Source organism: Pseudophryne corroboree, chromosome 11 (assembly GCF_028390025.1).
Source record: "Pseudophryne corroboree isolate aPseCor3 chromosome 11, aPseCor3.hap2, whole genome shotgun sequence".
Classification (NCBI taxonomy): domain Eukaryota; kingdom Metazoa; phylum Chordata; class Amphibia; order Anura; family Myobatrachidae; genus Pseudophryne; species Pseudophryne corroboree.
The window spans coordinates 337,793,458-337,814,677 of NC_086454.1; the positions used below are offsets into that span (position 1 = coordinate 337,793,458).

Sequence of the window (21,220 nt, forward strand, 5' to 3'; positions counted from 1 at the left end):
ATAGAGTGCAGGGTCACACCGGCACTGTCAGCGTATAGTATAGAGTGCAGGGTCACACCGGCACTGTCAGCGTACAGTACAGAGCACAGGGCCGCTCAGGGTCACACAGGCAATGTCAGTGTACAGTACAGAGCACTGGATCACACCGGCACGGTCAGTGTACAGTACAGAGCACAGGGTCACACCGGCACTGTCAGTGTACAGTACAGAGCGCAGGGTCACACCGGCACTGTCAGTGTACAGTACAGAGCGCAGGGTCACACCAGCAATGTCAGTGTACAGTACAGAGCACAGGGCCGCTCAGGGTCACACCGGCACTGTCAGTGTACAGTACAGAGCGCAGGGTCACACCGGCACGGTCAGTGTACAGTACAGAGCGCAGGGTCACACCGGCAGTGTACAGTACAGAGCGCAGGGTCACACCGGCAGTGTACAGTACAGAGCGCAGGGTCACACCGGCAGTGTACAGTACAGAGCGCAGGGTCACACCAGCAATGTCAGCGTACAGTACAGAGCACAGGGCCGGAAGAGACTACTGACACATGACTAGATTGTGTTCTATATAAAGATCAGGCGGAGGAACTCACCTTCAGCAGCTCATACATGTAAAAACGGATATCGTAGTCCGTCAGGATCTGATACAGCTGCTGCACAAATAGAGACAACACGTTAATTAGAACAACAGCTGTTCAACAAGCCCTAAAGTTCTTCACACATATGTAGATCAAACAAGATCCAGCCATCCAGGGCCAAGTGGCCGGACAAGGCCCACCTTACTCTGGGACTGATCAGGGAAATCGGACCGTGAACTAAAGCCCACCTCCCACTGCCCAACATTTCCGGACACTAGTACCCACCGCTCAACATTTCCACATACACTAGTACCCACTTCCCAGTGACGAGACACAGACACTAGTACCCACATCACAGTGCCCAACATATCCACAGACACTAGTACCCACCTCCCAGTGCCCAACATTTCCACAGACACTACTACCCACCTCCCAGTGACGATAGACACTAGCACCTACCTTGCAGTGCCCGACACGCACACAGAAACTACTACCCACCTCTCAGTGCCTGACATTTCCACATAAACTAGTACCCACCTCCCAACACTAGTACCCACCTGCCAGTGCCCAACATTTCCACAGACACTAGTACCCACGTCCCAGTGCCCAACATTTCCAGACACTACTACCTATTTCCTAGTGCCAAACACTCACACAGAAAATAAGAATTTACTTACCGATAATTCTATTTCTCATAGTCCGTAGTGGATGCTGGGGACTCCGAAAGGACCATGGGGATAGCGGCTCCGCAGGAGACTGGGCACAAAAGTAAAAAGCTTTAGGACTACCTGGTGTGCACTGGCTCCTCCCCCCATGACCCTCCTCCAAGCCTCAGTTAGGATACTGTGCCCGGACGAGCGTACACAATAAGAAAGGATTTTGAATCACGGGTAAGACTCATACCAGCCACACCAATCACACCGTACAACTTGTGATATGAAACCCAGTTAACAGCATGATAACTGAAGGAGCCTCTGAAAAGATGGCTCACAACAACAATAACCCGATTTTTGTAACAATAACTATGTACAAGTAATGCAGACAATCCGCACTTGGGATGGGCGCCCAGCATCCACTACGGACTATGAGAAATAGAATTATCGGTAAGTAAATTCTTATTTTCTCTAACGTCCTAGTGGATGCTGGGGACTCCGAAAGGACCATGGGGATTATACCAAAGCTCCCAAACGGGCGGGAGAGTGCGGATGACTCTGCAGCACCGAATGAGAGAACTCCAGGTCCTCCTCAGCCAGGGTATCAAATTTGTAGAATTTAGCAAACGTGTTTGCCCCTGACCAAGTAGCTGCTCGGCAAAGTTGTAAAGCCGAGACCCCTCGGGCAGCCGCCCAAGATGAGCCCACTTTCCTTGTGGAATGGGCTTTTACAGATTTTGGCTGTGGCAGGCCTGCCACAGAATGTGCAAGCTGAATTGTACTACAAATCCAACGAGCAATCGTCTGCTTAGAATCAGGAGCACCCAGCTTGTTGGGTGCATACAGGATAAACAGCGAGTCAGATTTTCTGACTCCAGCCGTCCTGGAAACATATATTTTCAGGGCCCTGACTACGTCCAGTAACTTGGAATCCTCCAAGTCCCTAGTAGCCGCAGGCACCACAATAGGCTGGTTTAAGTGAAATGCTGAAACCACCTTAGGGAGAAATTGAGGACGAGTCCTCAATTCTGCCCTGTCCGTATGAAAAATTAGGTAAGGGCTTTTATAGGATAAAGCCGCCAATTCTGAAACACGCCTGGCTGAAGCCAGGGCTAACAGCATTACCACTTTCCATGTGAGATATTTTAAGTCCACAGTGGTGAGTGGTTCAAACCAATGTGATTTTAGGAACCCCAAAACAACATTGAGATCCCAAGGTGCCACTGGAGGCACAAAAGGAGGCTGTATATGCAGTACTCCCTTGACAAACGTCTGAACTTCAGGACAGAAGCTAGTTCTTTTTGGAAGAATATTGACAGGGCCGAAATTTGAACCTTAATGGACCCTAATTTTAGGCCCATAGACAGTCCTGTTTGCAGGAAATGCAGGAATCGACCCAGTTGAAATTCCTCTTAGGGGCCTTCCTGGCCTCGCACCACGCAACATATTTTCGCCAAATACGGTGATAATGTTGTACGGTCACATCCTTCCTGGCTTTGATCAGGGTAGGGATGACTTCATCCGGAATGCCTTTTTCCTTCAGGATCCGGCGTTCAACCGCCATGCCGTCAAACGCAGCCGCGGTAAGTCTTGGAACAGACATGGTCCCTGCTGGAGCAGGTCCTTTCTTAGAGGTAGAGGCCACGGGTCTTCCGTGAGCATCTCTTGAATTTCCGGGTACCAAGTCCTTCTTGGCCAATCCGGAGCCACGAGTATAGTCTTTACTCCTCTCCTTCTTATGATTCTCAGTACTTTTGGTATGAGAGGAAGAGGAGGGAACACATACACTGACTGGTACACCCACGGTGTTACCAGAGCGTCCACAGCTATTGCCTGAGGGTCCCTTGACCTGGCGCAATATCTGTCCAGTTTTTTGTTGAGGCGGGACGCCATCATGTCCACCTTTGGTTTTTCCCAACGGTTCACAATCATGTGGAAGACTTCTGGGTGAAGTCCCCACTCCCCCGGGTGAAGATCGTGTCTGCTGAGGAAGTCTGCTTCCCAGTTGTCCACTCCCGGAATGAACACTGCTGACAGTGCTATCACATGATTTTCCGCCCAGCGAAGAATCCTTGCCACTTCCGTCATTGCCCTCCTGCTTCTTGTGCCGCCCTGTCTGTTTACGTGGGCGACTACCGTGATGTTGTCCGACTGGATCAACACCGGCTGACCCTGAAGCAGAGGTCTTGCCTGACTTAGGGCATTGTAAATGGCCCTGAGTTCCAGGATATTTATGTGAAGTGACGTTTCCATGCTTGACCACAAGCCCTGGAAATTTCTTCCCTGTGTGACTGCTCCCCAGCCCCTCAGGCTGGCATCCGTGGTCACCAGGACCCAATCCTGAATGCCGAATCTGCGGCCCTCTAGGAGATGAGCACTCTGTAACCACCACAGGAGAGACACCCTTGTCCTTGGAGACAGGGTTATCCGCTGATGCATTTGAAGATGCGATCCGGACCATTTGTCCAGCAGATCCCACTGAAAAGTTCTTGCGTGGAATCTGCCGAATGGAATCGCTTCGTAAGAAGCCACCATCTTTCCCAGGACCCTTGTGCATTGATGTACTGACACTTGGCCTGGTCTTAGGAGGTTCCTGACTAGGTCGGATAACTCCCTGGCTTTCTCTTCCGGGAGAAACACCTTTTTCTGTACTGTGCCCAGAATCATTCCTAGGAACAGCAGACGTGTCGTCGGAATCAGCTGCGATTTTGGAATATTTAGAATCCATCCGTGCTGTCGTAGTACTACTTGAGATAGTGCTACTCCGACCTCTAACTGTTCTCTGGACCTTGCCCTTATCAGGAGATCGTCCAAGTAAGGGATAATTAAGACGCCTTTTCTTCGAAGAAGAATCATCATTTCGGCCATTACCTTGGTAAAGACCCGGGGTGCCGTGGACAATCCAAACGGCAGCGTCTGAAACTGATAGTGACAGTTCTGTACCACAAACCTGAGGTACCCTTGGTGAGAAGGGCAAATTGGGACATGGAGGTAAGCATCCTTGATGTCCAGAGACACCATATAGTCCCCTTCTTCCAGGTTCGCTATCACTGCTCTGAGTGACTCCATCTTGAACTTGAACCTTTTTATGTAAGTGTTCAAGGATTTCAGATTTAAAATGGGTCTCACCGAGCCGTCCGGCTTCGGTACCACAAACAGGGTGGAATAATACCCCTTTCCCTGTTGTAGGAGGGGTACCTTGATTATCACTTGCTGGGAATACAGCTTGTGAATGGCTTCCAATACCGCCTCCCTGTCGGGGGGAGACGTTGGTAAAGCAGACTTCAGGAACCGGCGAGGGGGAGACGTCTCGAATTCCAATTTGTACCCCTGAGATACTACCTGCAGGATCCAGGGGTCCACTTGCGAGTGAGCCCACTGCGCGCTGAAATTCTTGAGACGGGCCCCCACCGTCTTGCCTGAGTCCGCTTGTAAGGCCCCAGCGTCATGCTGAGGACTTGGCAGAAGCGGGAGAGGGCTTCTGTTCGTGGGAAGAGGCTGTCTGCTGCAGTCTTTTTCCCCTTCCTCTGCCCCGGGGCAGATATGAGTGGCCTTTTGCCCGCTTGCCCTTATGGGGACGAAAGGACTGAGCCTGAAAAGACGGTATCTTTTTCTGCTGTGAGGTGACTTGGGGTAAAAAGGTGGATTTCCCAGCCGTTGCCGTGGCCACCAGGTCCGATAGACCGACCCCAAATAACTCCTCCCCTTTATACAGCAATACTTCCATATGCCGTTTGGAATCCGCATCACCTGACCACTGTCGCGTCCATAACCCTCTTCTGGCAGAAATGGACATCGCACTTACTCTTGATGCCAGAGTGCAAATATCCCTCTGTGCATCACGCATATATAGAAATGCATCCTTTAAATGCTCTATAGTCAATAATATATTGTCCCTGTCCAGGGTATCAATATTTTCAGTCAGGGAATCCGACCAAGCCACCCCAGCACTGCACATCCAGGCTGAGGCGATTGCTGGTCGCAGTATAATACCAGTATGTGTGTATATACTTTTTAGGATATTTTCCAGCTTCCTATCAGCTGGTTCCTTGAGGGCGGCCGTATCAGGAGACGGTAACGCCACTTGTTTTGATAAGCGTGTGAGCGCCTTATCCACTCTAGGGGGTGTTTCCCAACGCGCCCTAACCTCTGGCGGGAAAGGGTATAATGCCAATAATTTTTTAGAAATTAGCAGTTTTTTATCGGGGGAAACCCACGCTTCATCACACACCTCATTTAATTCATCTGATTCAGGAAAAACTACGGGTAGTTTTTTCACACCCCACATAATACCCTTTTTTGTGGTACTTGTAGTATCAGAAATGTTCAAAACCTCCTTCATTGCCGTGATCATGTAACGTGTGGCCCTACTGGAAAATACGTTTGTTTCCTCACCGTCGACACTGGAGTCAGTGTCCGTGTCAGTGTCTGTATCGACCTGAGGTAACGGGCGTTTTATAGCCCCTGACGGTGTTTGAGATGCCTGTACAGGTATTAACTGATTTGCCGGCTGTCTCATGTCGTCAACAGTCTTTTGTAAAGTGCCGACACCATCACGTAATTCTTTCCATAAGACCATCCAGTCAGGTGTCGACTCCCTAGGGGGTGACATCACTAACACAGGCAATTGCTCCGCCTCCACACCATTTTCCTCCTCATACATGTCGACACAGCGTACCGACACACAGCACACACACACAGGGAATGCTCTGATAGAGGACAGGACCCCACTAGCCCTTTGGGGAGACAGAGGGAGAGTTTGCCAGCACACACCAGAGCGCTATATATATACAGGGATAACCTTATATAAGTGTTTTTCCCTAATATAGCTGCTGTATATATTAATATGCCAATTTAGTGCCCCCCCTCTCTTGTTTTACCCTGTTTCTGTAGTGCAGGACTGCAGGGGAGAGTCAGGGAGCCTTCCTCCAACGGAGCTGTGAGGAAAAAATGGCGCCAGTGTGCTGAGGAGATAGGCTCCGCCCCCTTCACGGCGACCTTTCTCCCGCTTTTTAATGGAAAAATTGGCAGGGGTTAAATGCATCCATATAGCCCAGGAGCTATATGTGATGTATTTTTTGCCAAAAAAAGGTTTTTTATTGCGTCTCAGGGCGCCCCCCCCCCAGCGCCCTGCACCCTCAGTGACCGGAGTGTGAAGTGTGCTGAGAGCAATGGCGCACAGCTGCAGTGCTGTGCGCTACCTTATTGAAGACAGGACGTCTTCTGCCACCGATTTTCCGGACCTCTTCACTCTTCTGGCTCTGTAAGGGGGCCGGCGGCGCGGCTCCGGGACCCATCCATGGCTGGGCCTGTGATCGTCCCTCTGGAGCTAATGTCCAGTAGCCTAAGAAGCCCAATCCACTCTGCACGCAGGTGAGTTCGCTTCTTCTCCCCTTAGTCCCTCGGTGCAGTGAGCCTGTTGCCAGCAGGTCTCACTGAAAATAAAAAACCTACTTTAAACTTTTACACTAAGCAGCTCAGGAGAGCCCCTTAGCCTGCACCCGTCTCGTTCGGGCACAAAAATCTAACAGAGGGTCATGGGGGGAGGAGCCAGTGCACACCAGGTAGTCCTAAAGCTTTTTACTTTTGTGCCCAGTCTCCTGCGGAGCCGCTATCCCCATGGTCCTTTCGGAGTCCCCAGCATCCACTAGGACGTTAGAGAAACTATTATCCACCTCCCAGTGCCTGACATTTCCACCCAACACACAGACACTAGTACCCACCTCACAGTGACGAGACAGACACTAGTACCCACATCACAGTGCCCAACATATCCACAGACACTAGTACCCACCTCCCAGTGCCCAACATTTCCACAGACACTACTACCCACCTCCCAGTGACGATAGACACTAGTACCTACCTCGCAATGCCCGACACTCACACAGAAACTACTACCCACCTCTCTCTGCCTGACATTTCCACAGAAACTAGTACCCACCTCCCAACACTAGTACCCACCTGCCAGTGCCCAACATTTCCACAGACACTAGTACCCACGTCCCAGTGCCCAACATTTCCAGACACTACTACCCATTTCCTAGTGCCAAACACTCACACAGAAACTATTATCCACCTCCCAGTGCCTCACATTTCCACCCAACACATAGACACTAGTACCCACCTCACAGTGACGAGACACAGACACTAGTACCCACCTCCCAGTGCCCAACATTTCCACAGACACTAGTACCCACCTCACAGTGCCCAACATTTCCAGACACTACTACCCACCTCCCAGTGACGATAGATACTAGCACCTACCTTGCAGTGCCCGACACTCACACAGAAACTACTACCCACCTCTCAGTGCCTGACATTTCCACAGAAACTAGTACCCACCTCCCAACACACAGACACTAGTACCCACCTGCCAGTGCCCAACATTTCCACAGACACTACCTACTTACTAGTGCCAGACAATCACACAGAAACTATTATCCACCTCCCAGTGCCTGACATTTCCACCCAAAACACTGACACTAGTACCCACCTCCCAATGCCCAACATTTCCACAGACACTAGTACCCACCACCCAGTGCCCAACATTCACAGATAATAGAACACACCTCCCAGTGCCCGACACTCACACAGACACTAGTACCCACCTCCCAGTGCCCAACATTTCCAGACACTAGTACTCACCTCCCAGTGCCAGACATTTCCACAGACACTAGTACCCACCTCCCAGTGCCCAAAATTTCCACAGACACTAGTACCCACCTCCCAGTGACGATAGACACTAGTACCTACCTCCCAGTGCCCGACACTCACAGAAACTACTACCCACCTCCCAGTGACGATAGACACTAGCACCTACCTCTCAGTGCCCGACACTCACACAGAAACTACTACCCACCTCTCAGTGCCTGACATTTCCACAGAAACTAGTACCGACCTGCCAGTGCCCAAAATTTCTAGACACAAGTACCCACGTCCCAGTGCCCAACATTTCCAGACACTACTACCCATTTCCTAGTGCCAAACACTCACACAGAAACTATTATCCACCTCCCAGTGCCTCACATTTCCACCCAACACACAGACACTAGTACCCACCTCACAGTGACGAGACACAGACACTAGTACCCACCTCCCAGTGCCCAACATTTCCACAGACACTAGTACCCACCTCACAGTGCCCAACATTTCCAGACACTACTACCCACCTCCCAGTGACGATAGATACTAGCACCTACCTTGCAGTGCCCGACACTCACACAGAAACTACTACCCACCTCTCAGTGCCTGACATTTCCACATAAACTAGTACCCACCTCCCAACACACAGACACTAGTACCCACCTGCCAGTGCCCAACATTTCCACAGACACTACCTACTTACTAGTGCCAGACAATCGCACAGAAACTATTATCCACCTCCCAGTGCCTGACATTTCCACCCAAAACACTGACACTAGTACCCACCTCCCAATGCCCAACATTTCCACAGACACTAGTACCCACCACCCAGTGCCCAACATTCACAGATAATAGAATACACCTCCCAGTGCCCGACACTCACACAGACACTAGTACCCACCTCCCAGTGCCCAACATTTCCAGACACTAGTACTCACCTCCCAGTGCCAGACATTTCCACAGACACTAGTACCCACCTCCCAGTGCCCAAAATTTCCACAGACACTAGTACCCACCTCCCAGTGACGATAGACACTAGTACCTACCTCCCAGTGCCCGACACTCACACAGAAACTACTACCCACCTCTCAGTGCCTGACATTTCCACAGAATCTAGTACCCACCTGCCAGTGCCCAAAATTTCTACAGACACAAGTACCCACGCCCCAGTGCCCAACATTTCCAGACACTACTACCTACTTCCTAGTGCCAAACTCTCACACAGAAACTATTATCCACCTCCCAGTGCCCAACATTTCCACCCAACACACAGACACTAGTACCCACCTCCCAGTGCCCAACATTTCCAGACACTAGTACCTACTTCCCAGTGCCAGACACTCACACAAACAATTATCCACCTCCCAGTGCCAGACATTTCCACCCAACACAGACACTAGTACCCATCTCCCAGTGCCCGACACACAGACACTAGTACCCACCTCCCAGTGCCCGACACATAGACACTAGTATCCACGCACAGACACTAATACCCACCTCCCAGTGCCCAACATTTGCACAGACAGTACCTACTTCCCAGTGCCAGATACTCACACAGAAACTATTATCCACCTCCCAGTGCCAGACATTTCCACAGACACTAGTACCCACCTCCCAGTGCCCGACACTCACAAACGCCCCACCCCCACCCCGTGGCAGACACACATACACTAGTAGCCACCTCCCAGTGCCCAACATTTCCAAAGACACTAATACCCACCTCGCAGTGCCCGACTGACACTAGTACCCACCTCCCAGTGCCCGACACACAGACACTAGTACCCACACACAGACACTTGGACCCACCTCCCAGCGACCGACACACAGACACTAGTACCCACCTCCTAGTGCCAGACATTTCCACAGACACTAGGACCCACCTCCCAGTGCCCGACACTCACAGACGCCCCACCTCCATCCCGTGGCAGACCCACAGACACTAGTACCCACCTCGCAGTGCTTGACTGACACTAGTACCCACCTCGCAGTGCCCGACACACAGACACTAGTACCCACCACCCAGTGCCCGACAGTCACACAGACACTAGTACCCACCTGCCTGACAGACACTTGTACCCACATCCCAGTGCCCGACACACAGACACTAGTACCCACCTCCAATGCCTGACACACAGACACTAGTACCCACACACAGACACTTGGACCCACCTCCCAGCGACCGACACACAGACACTAGTACCCACCTCCCAGTGCCCGACACACAGACACTAGTACCCACCTCCCAGTGCCCGACAGTCACACAGAAACTAGTACCCACCTGCCTGAAAGACACTTGTACCCATATCCAAGTGCCCGACACAGACTCTAGTACCCACCTTCCAAGGCCCGACACACAGACACTAGTACCCACCTCCCAGTGCCTGACACACAGACACTAGTACCCACCTCCCAGTGCCTGACACACAGACACTAGTACCCACCTCCCAGTGCCAGACATACAGACACTTGTGCCCACCTCCCAGCGCCCGACAGTCACAGACACTAGTACCCACCTGCCTGAGAGACACTTGTACCCACCTCCCAGTGCCCGACACACAGACACTAGTACCCACCTCCCAGTGCCCGACACACAGACACTAGTACCCACCTCCCAGTGCCTGACACACAGACACTAGTACCCACCTCCCAGTGCCCGACACACAGACACTAGTACCCACCTCCCAGTGCCCGACACACAGACACTAGTACCCACCTCCCAGTGCCCGACACACAGACACTAGTACCCACCTCCCAGTGCCTGACACACAGATACTAGTACCCACACACAGACACTTGTACCCACCTCCCAGTGCCTGACAGACACTAGTACCCACATCCCAGCGCACGACAGACACTTGTACCCACATCCCAGTGCCCGACACACAGATACTAGTACCCACCACCCAGACTCTCCGACTCACCTTGAAGTCTGTATTATTGATGTATTCGAACACTAGCGCTGGAGTCTTGGACTGTGGGAATGAAATGAATGTGACATTTACATTAAGCACAGACAAGGTGCAGGTAAATCTTTTCTACACTTCTGGTTGTCACATCTCTTCTTCCTTACCAAGCAGTTTAGTAGCGGAAGGCTGCCCCCACCTCTCACAGACCTATTCTACCATTTCTCCATTATCTTACCTGACACTGTACAGACGGCCGCTCAGTACATACCACAAATGTCCACGTTTCTGCCCACAGCCCAGACACATAGGAGGTGGTTAGGGGATGGAGTACTGACAGCCCTCTCTGATGTACGTTATAGACATAGTTGCATAGTTCCATATACTGCTGGGTGCTCAATCAAATCATCATACCGGAGTGAGAGGATTAACGCCCCTTGACTACCGTCTAAAGAAACCGCTATACGAGGACCACAACAGTTTTAACTTATTCCGTCTGGTCATCAGAAGCAGAACATTCCAGACCTCGACGATAAGCTAAGTCTAAACGTCCCTCTTCATTTCTCTCACCTTCACTACTTGAATCGGTAGCGCCATCTAGTCCACAAAACCACAGATCTATCTATTGCTTATTCCCTTTGGGATAGGGCTACCAGTGGACTTTGTAGGCAGCAACCGTTATACTAGAAGCGCCCCGAGGGACTTCTTCACACCGTTCTTTTGTGCCCCTCATTAGTACTTGCTCTGTCTATATAAGGGGAGCTCTCCACTACCCTGCTAAATCCACCCCATGGTGTATGAGCCAATGGTCTACCCCGAGCACTGGTCACTCATACCAGGAGAGCATAATGTCCGCCAGCCTGACCACTGAGGTCAGACCTACACAACTTACCACAGGGTCCTTAATAGTGTCCAGGAGCCGGATGATGTTTGTGCCGCCACGCAGGTTCTCTAAGATCTTCACCTCCCGCTTTATCTTCTTCTTCTTCACTGGCTACAAAAACATCAGATATTAAGCATTTCATTCTTTTGAGGAGACTCTGGGAGAGGTTGTCGAAAGAGCTTGGGAGGGGGCAGAAGGTGCGGGCGTCTGGGAAGGGGGCAGAAGGTGCGGGCGCCTGGGAAGGGGGCAGAAGGTGCGGGCGCCTGGGAAGGGGGCAGAAGGTGCGGAGCCTGGGAAGAGGGCAGAAGGTGCGGAGCCTGGGAAGGGGGCAGAAGGTGCGGCGCCTGGGAAGCAGGCAGAGCAAGAGCTGAGGAGGGGGCAGAAGATGTGGCGCCAGGGAGGAGGCAGAAGATGTGGCGCCAGGGAGGGGGAAGAAGACGCGTCGGCAGGGAGGGGGCAGAAGAAGCGGCTCCGGGGAGGGGGCAGAGAAGACAGAGCTGGGGAGCGGGCAGAAGGTGCGGCGCCTGGGAAGCGGGCAGAAGACACATCGCCAGGGAGGGGGCAGAAGACGCGGCGCTGGGGAGGGGGCAGAAAGGTGTAGCAGTGGAGAGGGGGCAGAGAAGACAGAGCTGGGGAGGGGGCAGAAGATGTAGCGCCAGGGAGGGGGAAGAAGACGCGTCGGCAGGAAGGGGGCAGAAGAAGCGGCTCCGGATAGGAGAAGACAGAGCTGGGGAGGGGACAGAAGGAGCAGCACCGAGCATGGGAGCAGAAGACGCGTGGCTTTGGCTGCAGAAAACGCGGCACTGGACAGGGGTAGAGGATGGGGAGCTGGTCACCTTAAGGATCTTAACCACGACTCTCTCATTGTTAGTGATGTTTATAGCTTCAAACACCTCGCTGTATTTACCACGTCCCAGCTTCCTCACCAGCTGATAGTCCTCCTGGTTCCTGTGAAGAAGACAGATCAACAGTCAGCCCAAACCATGTCTTCAGGGGTGACTAAAGGATTCCAGGCACCCTATACCGCATCCTGTGATGTCATCAGTGGAAACAAGTATATTAGCCTGGGTAGGGACTGATAGTTTATCTAGTTTGGCACAGTAATTGGCCTACATGAGATGTAACGCGGAGGTGCTCAGTACTCAGTGCAGGCAGAAGCTGGGGGGGGCGCACAGGGTTTCTTACACTCTTGATGACAGGATGACTCGAAACGGAGGCAATTCAGTAGTAACTGGGAAGGGATAGCTCATTCCTCAGCAGTAGCAGGGAAGGGATAGCTCATTCCTCAGCAGTAGCAGGGAAGGGATAGCTCATTCCTCAGTAGTAGCAGGGAAGGGATAGCTCATTCCTCAGTAGTAGCAGGGAAGGGATAGCTCATTCCTCAGCAGTAGCAGGGAAGGCATAGCTCCTTCCTCAGCAGTAGCAGGGAAGGCATAGCTCATTCCTCAGTAGTAGCAGGGAAGGCATAGCTCATTCCTCAGTAGTAGCAGGGAAGGGATAGCTCATTCCTCAGTAGTAGCAGGGAAGGGATAGCTCATTCCTTTGTAGTAGCAGGGAAGGGATAGCTCATTCCTCAGCAGTAGCAGGGAAGGGATAGCTCATTCCTCAGTAGTAGCAGGGAAGGGATAGCTCATTCCTCAGCAGTAGCAGGGAAGGGATAGCTCATTCCTCAGCAGTAGCAGGGAAGGGATAGCTCATTCCTCAGCAGTAGCAGGGAAGGGATAGCTCATTCCTCAGTAGTAGCAGGGAAGGGATAGCTCATTCCTCAGTAGTAGCAGGGAAGGGATAGCTCATTCCTCAGCAGTAGCAGGGAAGGCATAACTCATTCCTCAGTAGTAGCAGGGAAGGGATAGCTCATTCCTCAGCAGTAGCAGGGAAGGCATAGCTCATTCCTCAGTAGTAGCAGGGAAGGCATAGCTCATTCCTCAGTAGTAGCAGGGAAGGGATAGCTCATTCCTCAGTAGTAGCAGGGAAGGGATAGCTCATTCCTTTGTAGTAGCAGGGAAGGGATAGCTCATTCCTCAGCAGTAGCAGGGAAGGCATAACTCATTCCTCAGTAGTAGCAGGGAAGGGATAGCTCATTCCTCAGCAGTAGCAGGGAAGGCATAGCTCATTCCTCAGTAGTAGCAGGGAAGGCATAGCTCATTCCTCAGTAGTAGCAGGGAAGGGATAGCTCATTCCTCAGTAGTAGCAGGGAAGGGATAGCTCATTCCTTTGTAGTAGCAGGGAAGGGATAGCTCATTCCTCAGCAGTAGCAGGGAAGGGATAGCTCATTCCTCAGTAGTAGCAGGGAAGGGATAGCTCATCCCTCAGTAGTAGCAGGGAAGGGATAGCTCATTCCTCAGTAGTAGCAGGGAAGGGATAGCTCATTCCTTTGTAGTAGCAGGGAAGGGATAGCTCATTCCTCAGTAGTAGCAGGGAAGGGATAGCTCATCCCTCAGTAGTAGCAGGGAAGGGATAGCTCATCCCTCAGTAGTAGCAGGGATGGGATAGCTCATCCCTCAGTAGTAGCAGGGAAGGGATAGCTCATTCCTCAGTAGTAGCAGGGAAGGGATAGCTCATCCCTCAGTAGTAGCAGGGAAGGGATAGCTCATCCCTCAGTAGTAGCAGGGAAGGGATAGCTCATCCCTCAGTAGTAGCAGGGAAGGGATAGCTCATGGCTCACTCTGTCTGGGTACTGATACGCTCCCCTTCCCTCCCTATCTGGAAACACATACACTCCTCTCCCCTCTAACTCTCGGTACACATACATTCCCCCCTCCCATCTCTCACTGGGTACACATACCCTTCCCTCCCCCTCCCCTCTCTATATGGGTACACATACATCCCCCTCCACACTCTCTCTGGGTACACATACACCGCCCTACCCTCTCTCTATGGCTACACATACACCCCCCGCCACACTCTCTCTGGGTACACATACACCCCCCTCCACACTCTCTCTGGGTACACATACACCCCCCTCCACAAGCTCGCTCTCTCTGGGTACACGTGCACCCCCCCTCCTCTCTCTGGGTACACGTACACCCCACCCCCCTCCTTTCTCTGGGTACAACTATACCCCCCCCTTCCCTCTCTCTTGGTACACATACACCCCCCTCCCCTCTCTCTGGGTACACATACACCCCCCTCTAAACTCTCTCTCTGGGTACACATAACCCCCTCCTCTCTCTCTCTCTGGGTACACAAACACCCTCTCTCCTCTCTCTCTGGGTACACACACCTCCCTTCTCCTCTCTCTCTTTCTGGGTACACATACACCCCCCTCCACACTCTCTCTGGGTACACATACACCCCCCTCCACACACTCTCTGGGTACACATACACCCCCCTCCACACACTCTCTGAGTACACATACACCCCCCTCCACACACTCTCTGGGTACACATACACCGCCCTCCACACGCTCTCTCTCTCTCTCTGGGTACACGTACACCCTCCCCTCTCCCTTTCTCTCTGGGTACACGTACACCCCCCCACCTCCTCTCTCTGGGTACACGTACACCCCCCCACCTCCTCTCTCTGGGTACACGAACACCGCCCCTCCCCTCTTCTCTCTTGGTACACATACACCCCCACTCCCCTCTTCTCTCTTGGTACACATACACCCCCACTCCCCTCTCCCTGGGTACACATACACCCCCACTCCCCTCTCCCTGGGTACACATACACCCCCACTCCCCTCTCCCTGGGTACACATACACCCCCACTCACCTCTCCCTGGGTACACATACATCCCCACTCCCCTCTCTCTGGGTACACATACACACTCACTCCCCTCTCTCTGGGTACACATACACCCCCCCCCCCCCCTATTTCCTCTCTCTGGGTACACAAACACCCTCTCTTCTCTCTCTCTAGGTGCACACACCTCCCTTCTCCTCTCGCTCTCTTTCTGGGTACACATACACCCCCGCTCCCCTCTCTCTCTTTGGTTACACATAGACCTCCCCCCTCTCTCTCTGGGTACACATTACCCCCCCCCACCTCCCCTGTCCTTCAGGGTATGCACACACACCCCTCCCCTCTCTCTCCCCCCGAGTACGCATACACCCCCCTCCCTCTTCTGGGTACACATACACCCCCCTCCCCTCTCTCTCTCTCCCTGGGTACACATAGACCCCACTCCTCCCTCTTTGGGTACACACACACCCTCCCCTCTTTCTGGGTACACACACACACACACACACACACACACTCCCTACCCTACTTTCTGGTTACACATACACCCCCTCCCCTCTCTCTGGGTACACATACACCCCCTCCCCTCTCTCTGGGTACACATACACCCCCTCCCCTCTCTCTGGGTACACATACTCCACCTCTCCTCTCTCTGGGTACACATACACTCCCTCCCCTCTATCTGGTTACACATACACCCCCTTCCCTCCCTCTCTCTGGGTACACATACACCCCCTTCCCTCCCTCTCTCTGGGTACACATACACCCCCTTCCCTCTTTCTGGTTACACATACAACCCCTCCCCCCCCTCTTTCTGGTTACACATACACCCCCTTCCCTCCCTCCCTCTCTCTGGGTACACATACACCACCCTCCCCTCCCTCTCTCTGGGTACACATACACCACCCTCCCCTCCCTCTCTCTGGGTACACATACACCACCCTCCCCTCCCTCTCTCTGTGTACACATACACCACCCTCCCGTCCCTCTCTCTGGGTACACATACACCACCCTCCCCCCTCTCTTTCTCTCTGGGTGCACATACACCACCCTCCCCTTACTCTCTCTGTGTACATATAAGCCCCCCTCTCCCCAGGTACACCTACACCCCCTCCCCCCTCTCTCTGCGTATACATACACCCCCCTCACCCCTCTCGCTGGGTACACATACACCCCCCTCCCCTCTCTATGGATACACATACACCACCCTCCCCTCTCTATGGGTACACATACAACCGTCTTCCCCTCTCTATGGGTACACATACACCCCACTCCCCTCTCTCTCTAGGTACACCCCCCCCTCCCCTCTCTATGGGTACACCCCTCCCCTCTCTATGGGTACACACACACACCCCTCTCTGGGTACACATACACCCCTGCCCCTCTCTGGGTACACATACACCCCCTTCCCTCTTTCTCTGGGTACAAATACACCCCCCCCCCCCTTCCCTCTCTCTTGGTACACATACACCCCCCTCCCCTCTCTCTGGGTACACATACACCCCCTCCCCTCTCTCTGGGTACACATACTCCCCCTCCCCTCTCTCTGGGTACACCCCCTCCTCTCTCTCTGGGTACACATACACTCCCTCCCCTCTCTCTGGTTACACATACACCCCCCTCCCCTCTCTCTGGTTACACATACACCCCTTCCCTCCCTCTCTCTGGGTACACATACACCCCCTTCCCTCTTTCTGGTTACACATACAACCCCCCCCCCCCCTCTTATTGGTTACACATACACCCCCTTCCCTCCCTCCCTCTCTCTGGGTACACATACACCACCCTCCCCTCCCTCTCTCTGATTACACATACACCACCCTCCCCTCCCTCTCTCTCTGGTTACACATACACCACCCTCCCCTCCCTCTCTCTGGTTACACATACACCACCCTCCCCTCCCTCTCTCTGGTTACACATACACCACCCTCCCCTCCCTCTCAGTACACATACACCACCCTCCCCTCTCTCTCTCTCTGGGTACACATACACCACCCTCCCCTCTCTCTGGGTACACATACACCACCCTCCCCTCCCTCTCTCTGGGTACACATACACCACCCTCCCCTCCCTCTCTCTGGGTACACATACACCACCCTCCCCTCCCTCTCTCTGGGTACACACACCACCCTCCCCTCCCTCTCTCTGGGTACACACACACCACCCTCCCCTCTCTCTCTCTCTGGGTGCACATACACCACCCTCCCCTTACTCTCTCTGTGTACAAATAAGCCCCCCTCTCACCAGGTACACCTACACCTCCTCACCCCTCTCTCTGCGTATACATACACCCCCCTCACCCCTCTATCTGGGTACACATACACCCCCCTGCCCCCTCTCTATGGGTACACATACACCACCCTCCCCTCTCTATGGGTACACATACAACCCCCTTCCCCTCTCTATGGGTACACATACACCCCCCTCCCCTCTCTCTCTCTAGGTACACCCCCCTCCCCTCTCTATGGGTACACCCCTCCCCTCTCTATGGGTACACACACACACACACACACACACACACACACACACACACACACACACCTCTCTGGGTACACATACACCCCTACCCCTCTCTGAGTACACATACACCCCCTTCCCTCTTTCTCTCTAGGTACACATACCCCCCCCCCCCCCCTCCCATATCTCTCTGGGTACACATACACCCCCCCTCCCATCTCTCTCTGGGTACACATACACCCCACCTCCCATCTCTCTCTGGGTACACATACATTCCCCTCCTATCTCTCTATGGGTACACATACACCCCCCCCCCCTCCTCCATCTATGGGTACACATACATCCCCCCCCCTCCTCCATCTATGGGTACACATACAACCCCCCCCCCCCATCTCTCTATAGGTACACATACACCCCCCCCATCTCTCTATGGGTACACATACACACCCCTCCCCTCCCTCTGGGAACACACACACACAACCTCCCCCTGGGAACACACACACACACACACACACACACACACACCTCCATTCGGGAACACCCCCCCCCCCCCCCTCTCTGGGAACACCCCCCCCCTCCCTCTCTGGGAACACCCCCCCCCCCCTCCCTCTGGGAACACACACCCCCTCCCCTCCCTTTCTGGTAACACCCCCCCTCCCCCTCTCTCTGGGAACACCCCCCCCCCCTCCCTCTCTCTCTGGGAACACCCCCTCCCCTCCCTCTCTCTCTGGGAACCCCCCCCTCCCCTCCCTCCCTCTCCGGGAACACACACCCCCTCCTCTCCCTCATTCTCTGGGAGCACACACACCCCCTCCCCTCCCTCCCTGAGAACACACACACCCCCTCCCCTCTGGGTACACATACACACCCTCCCCTCCCTCTCTCTGGTTACACATACACCACCCTCCCCTCCCTCTCAGTACACATACACCACCCTCCCCTCTCTCTCTCTGGGTACACATACACCACCCTCCCCTCCCTCTCTCTGGGTACACATACACCACCCTCCCCTCCCTCTCTCTGGGTACACATACACCACCCTTCCCTCCCTCTCTCTGGGTACACATACACCACCCTCCCCTCCCTCTCTCTGGGTACACATACACCACCCTCCCCTCCCTCTCTCTGGGTACACATACACCACCCTCCCCTCCCTCTCTCTGGGTACACATACACCACCCTCCCCTCCCTCTCTCTGGGTACACACACACCACCCTCCCCTCTCTCTCTCTCTCTCTCTGGGTGCACATACACCACCCTCCCCTTACTCTCTCTGTGTACAAATAAGCCCCCCTCTCACCAGGTACACCTACACCTCCTCACCCCTCTCTCTGCGTATACATACACCCCCCTCACCCCTCTCTCTGGGTACACATACACCCCCCTCCCCTCTCTATGGGTACACATACACCACCCTCCCCTCTCTATGGGTACACATACACCACCCTCCCCTCTCTATGGGTACACATACAACCCCCTTCCCCTCTCTATGGGTACACATACATCCCCCTCCCCTCTCTCTCTAGGTACACCCCCATCCCCTCTCTATGGGTACACCCCTCCCCTCTCTATGGGTACACACACACACACACACACACACACACACACACACACACACACACACACACACACACCTCTCTGGGTACACATACACCCCTACCCCTCTCTGGGTACACATACACCCCCTTCCCTCTTTCTCTCTAGGTACACATACCCCCCCCCCCCTCCCATGTCTCTCTGGGTACACATACACCCCCCCTCCCATCTCTCTCTGGGTACACATACACCCCACCTCCCATCTCTCTCTGGGTACACATACATTCCCCTCCTATCTCTCTATGGGTACACATACACCCCCCCCCCCTCTCCTCCATCTATGGGTACACATACATCCCCCCCCTCCACCATCTATGGGTACACATACAAACCCCCCCCCCCCATCTCTCTATAGGTACACATACACCCCCCCATCTCTCTATGGGTACACACACACCCCTCCCCTCCCTCTGGGAACACACACACACAACCTCCCCCTGGGAACACACACACACACCTCCATTCGGGAACACCCCCCCCCCCTCTCTCTGGGAACACCCCCCCCTCCCTCCCTCTGGGAACACCCCCCCCCTCCCTCCCTTTCTGGTAACACCCCCCCTCCCCCTCTCTCTCTGGGAACACCCCCCCTCCCCTCCCTCTCTCTCTGGGAACACCCCCTCCACTCCCTCTCTCTCTGGGAACACCCCCTCCCCTCCCTCTCTGGGAACACCCCCCCCCCCCTCCCTCTCTGTGAACAACCCCCCACCCCCTCCCCTCCCCTCCCTCTCCGGGAACACACACCCCCTCCTCTCCCTCATTCTCTGGGAGCACACACCCCCCCTCCACTCCCTCCCTGAGAACACACACACCCCCTCCCCTCTGGGTACACATACACCCCCCCTCTCTCTCTGGGTACACATACACCCCCCCCCCCCTCCCTCCCTCTCTCTTTGGGTACACATAGACCCCCCCCCCCTTTATCTCTAGGTACACAAACACTCCCGCCCCTGTCTCTCTGTGTACACGTACACCCCCCCCCCCCTCCTCTCTCTCTGGGTACCACATACACCCCCTTTCCTCTTTCTCTCTAGGTACACATACAGCCCCCCTTCCCCTCTCTCTGGGTACACATACACCCCCCCTTCCCTTGTCTCTGGGTACACATACACCCCCCCTCTCTATGGGTACACATACATCCCCTCTCTCTATTTGGGTACAAATACGCCCCCTCTCTCTCTCTCTGGATACACATACACCACCCTCCCCTCTCTCTCTCTCTCTGGGTACACATACACCACCCTCCCCTCTCTCTCTAGGTACACATACACCACCCTCCCCTCTCTCTCTCTCTGGGTACACATACACCACCCTCCCCTCTCTCTCTCTGGGTACACATACACCACCCTCCCCTCTCTCTGGGTACACATACACCACCCTCCTCTCTCTCTCTCTGGGTACACATACACCCCCCTCCCCTCTCTCTGGGTACACATACACCCCCCTCCCCTCTCTCTGGATACACATACACCACCTTCCCCTCTCTCTCTCTGGGTACACATACACCACCTTCCCCTCTCTCTCTCTCTCTGGGTACACATAAACCTCCCTCTCCCTCTGGGTACACATACACCCCCTCCCCTCTCTGGGTACACATACACCCCCCTCCCCTCTCTCTGGGAACACATACACCCCCCTCCCCTCTCTCTGGGAACACATACACCCCCCTCCCCTCTCTCTGGGTACACATACACCCCCCTCCCTCTCTCTCCGGGAACACACACCCCCTCGACTCCCTCTCTGCTGGAAACACACACACACACACCCCCTCCCTGAGAACACCCCCCCCCCCCCTCCCCTCTGGGTACACATACACCCCCCCTCTCTCTCTCTGGG

General features: G+C 54.0%; 1 protein-coding gene across 2 annotated transcripts in view; it reads right to left on the minus strand.

Moving 5' to 3' along the window:
• Positions 1–21,220, minus strand: part of CSNK2A2 (casein kinase 2 alpha 2) — a 35,308-nt gene that overhangs the window by 7,250 nt on the left and 6,838 nt on the right. Inside the window, exons 2-5 of one of the 2 annotated variants that reach the window (XM_063945846.1) lie at positions 12,490–12,601; positions 11,663–11,764; positions 10,789–10,839; positions 588–644 (exon numbers count right to left, since the gene is read on the minus strand). In XM_063945846.1, coding sequence (XP_063801916.1) covers positions 588–644; positions 10,789–10,839; positions 11,663–11,764; positions 12,490–12,601 — 322 coding nt within the window. Of the gene's footprint in view, positions 1–587; positions 648–10,788; positions 10,840–11,662; positions 11,765–12,489; positions 12,602–21,220 lie in introns of both variants that reach the window. The other variant, XM_063945845.1, reaches the window with a different exon arrangement.